Source organism: Anguilla anguilla, chromosome 5 (genome assembly GCF_013347855.1).
Source record: "Anguilla anguilla isolate fAngAng1 chromosome 5, fAngAng1.pri, whole genome shotgun sequence".
NCBI classification, from domain to species: Eukaryota; Metazoa; Chordata; class Actinopteri; order Anguilliformes; family Anguillidae; genus Anguilla; species Anguilla anguilla.
In genome coordinates, this window is record NC_049205.1 from 961469 (window position 1) to 967500 (window position 6032).

Sequence of the window (6032 nt, forward strand, 5' to 3'; positions counted from 1 at the left end):
ATCTTCCTGCTTGGGGAAGCGAGTGTTTATTGCTGTCTAAAAAGTGTCTCGCACTGCTATGTAAATTAGGCACCTGGTTTTCCCCCGCGTCCCATGCCGGGATAATTAAATTACATATTTGTTCGTCTATCGGAGTAGATTACATATATTTATTCGGCACATTTAATGAGCGTTACACAGAGTTGGAAAAATAATAGCATTTCCAGGAGAATGTCCAGGAATGCTGACATATGCAAATCAAGAACGCATGATTTTGGCAAAATGTTACTTAGTGCGCTTGTATTCGTGAAGCATATTTGCGACTACCGCGCGTAGGCTACAGAAAAACGCATGTATTATAATGACTCTGTCTTTTTGATTCGACACGACGACTGAGATAGGTTACGGAAGAAAATTACGTTTAAGTGTTGTGCGTTCGGGACATCTGAGATTTGTCTGCGCGCGGAATATGGATTTTTAAAAACGAACCTAGAATTTGAACCAGTCAGTATGCTGTATTCCTGTGCCCGTTGCCTACATGAATGCAGGAATGAGCGCGTTCACGTCACAAAATCTAGTTCAGATGGAAATGAGAGTAGCCTATGCCAGGACCATGGACATGTACCACCAACCTACGCTCTGGAATTGAGCGGAATTCAAAATACGACCAGTTGCAATTCATTGGTAGTTCGGGCAATCATTCAATACGCATCTCCCTCAGAATGCGAAGGCGTCTGCCGCATTCCGTTTACCCGCTTCAGCTCTGAGCTGTCATAGCCGTTATTCCCTTCCCTGTATCACAATGTCGCCTACGTGACGGCTCATGAGTTATGGCACTGCTGAATTATATCATTAAAGCTGAACATCAAGAACAAAACATTGTCCTAATATGGATATTCGTTCGGAATTAAATAATTTAGGAAGAAATAGATAAGGCAAATATTTCATTTAGAAACCGCTAGAGGGCACGTGTACCATATGATTGGGGACGGCACAATAGATTACGTTCGCGGTTTACTAAACATTTACAGCTATATCTTAAATGTGGAAACTTGTTCAGGAACTTCGACTTCGCGTGCCACTTTTTCACTTTCTGGAATCCGTAAAAACGGATTAAAAACAATTTCGGCAATGATTTAATTTTCATTCAAATTTTAATTAAAAAAATTTAATTTACAATTTTGATCAGTCACTTTAATTTGAGTACACGAACAGGCGTCACCAATGTCTATCAAGCCAGCCTTTTAAGTGTTTCCAGTAATGTGTGTGAGTATGTGAGAGAGAGATTTTATTAGAACGAAATACCCGATAACTTCTAAAGACCTATGTTTCAAAAAAAAAATTTTTTTGTTGCGAAAAACGTCTCTTAATATCTAACCCTTGTAGGGACGTGGCTGGATTTAAATACATGTACACTCTTAAATGTATGAACAGCAACAGATGAAGTCGGTATATCAATGAATCAATCCAAACATGTCGGTGATTATAACAATTTCGCATGAAACTTCAAATTGTTTGGGGGAACATAGAACCTTCTGCGGTTTTCAACATTACACTCATTAAAACAAAAAAAAAATAGGGAATAAAATGTCAGCCACTTCTCGATGTGTAGCGTAATGAAACTTGGTGGATAAAAGCTCCTGTTTAAAGAGGCGTTTAATGTAGAATTGCAAGGGCCACACGCAGCCAATATCAAAATGCATTTACTGGCAGCTTCTGTTATGCATGCTTCGGTCACCCTTTCGTCTTATATTATATCGCTTTGTCCACTAGCTAATTATTTTATCAGAATTGTAAATCAATTAATTGAGCTCTGCCAGGATACTGAACTGGTCCTTTTTAGGGTCCGTGACGATCGGTAGTTGGCGTTATAACGCCCCAATCACACGTAACCTCTGAGGGTGTCTGTGGCTACGATTGGCTGGTGGGAGGACGGTGCTGCGCAAAATAAGAAAAGCTGGGCACTTGGTGTTCTGAAGTCTACCAGAGGACATCACTGGGTTTGTAGCTGGGACAGGGTAATTCAATAGAGCTAAAGTAGTAAATTGCAATTATATATAACTGTTGTTGTAAAAAAATGACTTCATTCGACATTATTTGTTAAATATAGACGTGTGCGTAGGGTGAAGAGTATTATTAGTATTTAGATGCGTTCTTTATAGCGAGGGATATGCGCGGTCGTTCGATTACCATGTTCTCTCTGACGCCAAAGCTCTCAGAACTCAGCAAACCAAAATAACGGTTGAGGATCAAATGGCTAGATTTGTCATATGGAGAGCAGAATGGTTTTCGGTTGACAAGACACAAAGGATGAGAGTTACTTATTCGGGAAGCATTACAGTTTTCGCTTTTCTACGGACAGAGGTGATGGAAAACTCCTAATCAAGTCAGAACGGAATAAAACTCAAGTGCACTTCTTATTTGGAGATGATTGTGTTATTTCTCTTGTTCTCGTGGATCGTGGATGGGGTGGTTTCCCAGCTGCACTATTCTGTTCCGGAGGAACAGGACCATGGCACGTTCGTGGGGAATATCGCAGAGGATTTGGGCTTGGACATAACAAAACTTTCGTCGCGCAGATTCCAGACTGTGCCTAGTTCGAGGAATCCGTACTTGGAGGTGAATTTGGAAAACGGGGGGCTTTATGTGAACGAGAAAATCGATCGGGAACAGATCTGCAAACAGAGTGATACTTGTCTTATGCATATGGAAGTGTTTTTGGAAAACCCACTCGAGCTTTTCCGTGTGGAAATTGAAATCATGGATATCAATGACAATCCTCCGAGCTTTCCCGAGACTGATATTACCATTGAAATTACTGAAAGTGCCACTCCTGGAACGCGCTTTCCAGTGGAGAGCGCGTTCGACCCCGACGTTGGCACCAACGCGCTCCGCACATACGAAATGACCACCAACAGTTATTTTTACCTCGATGTCCAAACGCAGGGAGATGGCACCAAATTTGCGGAGCTTGTGTTGGAAAAATCACTGGACAGAGAGCAGCAGTCGGTGCACAGGTACGTATTGACAGCAGTAGACGGTGGATTGCCCCAGAGGACTGGTACGGCGTTGCTTGTGGTGAAAGTTCTCGATTCAAACGACAACGTCCCTGCCTTTGACCAGTCGGTGTACACTGTGAATCTGCCCGAAAATTCCCCGGTGGGAACCCTGGTCATCCAGCTAAACGCCACCGACATGGACGAGGGACCGAATGGGGAAATTGTATATTCGTTCAGCAGTCACAATTCCCAGAGAGTGAGGGAACTGTTCAATATTGACGCGAGGACGGGTAGAGTTGAAGTGATTGGGGAGGTCGACTATGAGGAAAGCAACACATATCAACTCTACGTGCAAGGAAAGGATCTCGGACCTAACGCTGTTCCTGCGCACTGTAAAGTTCTGGTCAAACTGATTGACGTGAATGATAATACTCCCGAGATCATTTTCAGCACCGTAACCGAATCGGTGAGCGAGCAGGCGGCTCCGGGCACTGTAATCGCGCTGCTGAGCGTTACGGACAGGGATTCAGGAGAAAACGGACAGACTCATTGCGAAATTGTTGGAGACGTACCTTTCAAACTCAAAACGTCGTTCAAGAACTATTACACCATTGTCACAGATGGACTGTTGGACAGAGAAAATGCCGATTCATACACAATCACAGTCGTGGCAAAAGATAAGGGCATCCCGTCGCTTGCCACTAGCAAGTCTATTAAAGTGCAGTTGTCAGATGAAAACGACAATGCCCCGAGGTTCGTGCAGTCAATTTACGATGTATATGTGACAGAAAATAATGTGCCAGGCGCTTATATTTATGCGGTAAGTGCTGTAGATCCTGATATCGGACAAAATGCCCATATCTCATACTCCATATTGGAGTGCGTCATTCAGGGCATGCCTGTGTTTACCTACGTGTCAATCAACTCGGAAAACGGTTACCTTTATGCTTTGCGATCATTTGATTATGAGCAGTTGAAAGACTTCAGCTTTATGGTTCAAGCTAAGGACTCTGGTACCCCAGAGCTATCATCCAACGCTACCGTCAATGTTGTAATAGTGGACCAGAACGACAACGCTCCCTCTGTCATCGCCCCGCTTGGCAAAAACGGTACAGCAAAGGAACATTTGCCCAGATCTGCAGAACCTGGGTACCTGGTTACCCGCATTGTGGCTATGGATGTGGACGATGGTGAGAACGCTCGCCTCTCGTACAGCATACTAAGAGGGAACGAGATGGGCATGTTTCGAATGGACTGGAGGACGGGCGAATTAAGGACTGCCCGGAGGGTCTCGAGCAAAAGAGACCCGCACCACCCGTACGACTTGTTGATTGAAGTGAGGGACCACGGGCAGCCACCTCTCTCGTCCACTGCGAGCGTCATCATAGTGCTCGTTGACAGCGTCGTCGAAGGCCACAGTGGGGATCGCGGATCATCCAAAGCCAAGGAGAACTCGCTGGATTTGACTCTTATCCTTATAATCGCTCTCGGCTCCGTGTCGTTCATCTTTCTCCTGGCGATGATCGTACTGGCCGTCAGGTGTCAGAAGGACAAAAAGCTGAACATATACACCTGCCTGGCCAGCGACTGCTGCCTCTGCTGCAGCTCGTGCTGCAGCAGACAGGCGCGCGCCAGGAAGAAAAAGCTTAGCAAGTCAGATATAATGCTGGTACAAAGCACTAATGTCACGAGCACTGCCCAGGTGCCAGTTGAGGAGTCCGGGAGCTTCGGTTCCCACCATCAAAACCAGAACTATTGTTACCAGGTATGTCTCACTCCGGAATCTGCCAAAACTGACCTCATGTTCCTAAAGCCCTGTAGTCCGACTAGGAGCGCAGACACTGACCACAATCCCTGTGGCGCCATAGTGACAGGTTATACAGACCAGCAGCCTGACATCATATCTAACGGCAGCATTTTATCCAACGAGGTAAGAATTCTTACGTATGAATATTTAGCTGTTCTGTTACAGTCATTATTTGACATAAATACTGACTTGTAGCATACATGTAAAAATATATCCTATGTGTATTGAATGTGTGACGGTATGATATATTCTACCTACAAGTAGCTTTTATGCGTAAGTAGCATATGAATAAAGCTTTTTCTTAAAAAAAAAAAAAAAAAAAAAAAAACCAGATGATACTGTATTGAAGAATTTATTTGAGAAAATAGCCGTACTTTTTATTTTGCGGTTAAAATAGGATTTTCGTATGTTTAGACACACAATATCCGAGAATATAACATAATACAGCATTATTTTACTTGTTCTATATAAAATTATTATTTATTTGTATGGGTTTCTGTGTGTATGTGCGTGTGCGTGTGTGTGTGAGTAAGTGTGTGTGTGTGTGTTGGGGGCGGGGGTGGGGTGGGGTGGGGGGGGGGGGTGGTCATATGTGGGATGTTTTCGTGATTCTTTGCATGTTTCAAAGCGAGCAATCACTTAAATAAATTGGAATATATATTTAAAAGGCTGATGTATTTTTGAGCGAATGTCGCCCTTCTGAGTGTGAATTCAGTACGCTTTGCACGGTCCAGCAGAGTAGCATTAGAACAAAGATTTATCTGTACCAGTGCTGTTTGCCTGGATCATGTGAGATTAGTCCTCTTTAACCGTACTGTTTATTTGGTTTCCAAAAAAGCGACAAAGTATACGCTATTGCATTATGAAATCACAAGCATTATTAGTATATTTGCATGTCATGCATTTGTATTTACATTTATAAACGACCTCTTTTTTGTGTTTTCCCACGTCACCGTTTAAGCAGTAGTGTTTTACTGAAATCGCGATAGAACTGTTTTCCTTTTCCTAATAAGGTTTGTTTCTTTTAGACAAAACACCAGCGAGCAGAACTCAGTTACCTGGTTGATAGACCGAGACGCGTTAACAGGTAATGGAAGGAAACTTCTTTTTTGTTTATTTTGGGCCGCAATACTGCAGTCAAAACCAAAGTACAAGCATATGAACTAAACGCATTTATGTTGAGTTTGCTTAAAGACTCTTCCAATATTTATTTATTTATTTAATTATTTATTTCTTCCTTCTCAGCT

General features: G+C 43.0%; 1 protein-coding gene across 3 annotated transcripts in view; it reads left to right on the forward strand.

Annotated features, from left to right (window-relative positions):
- Positions 1 to 1931: 1931 nt before the first annotated feature.
- pcdh10a (protocadherin 10a) overlaps positions 1932 to 6032 on the forward strand; it is a 12582-nt gene continuing 8481 nt past the window's right edge. For 2 of the 3 annotated variants that reach the window (XM_035416463.1, XM_035416464.1), the window contains exons 1-3: positions 1932 to 4908; positions 5814 to 5872; positions 6031 to 6032. The exon at positions 6031 to 6032 is cut by the window's right edge and continues 105 nt beyond it. In XM_035416463.1, coding sequence (XP_035272354.1) covers positions 2407 to 4908; positions 5814 to 5872; positions 6031 to 6032 — 2563 coding nt within the window. In that variant the 5' untranslated portion in view covers positions 1932 to 2406. The remainder of the gene's footprint in view (positions 4909 to 5813; positions 5873 to 6030) is intronic. The other variant, XM_035416465.1, reaches the window with a different exon arrangement.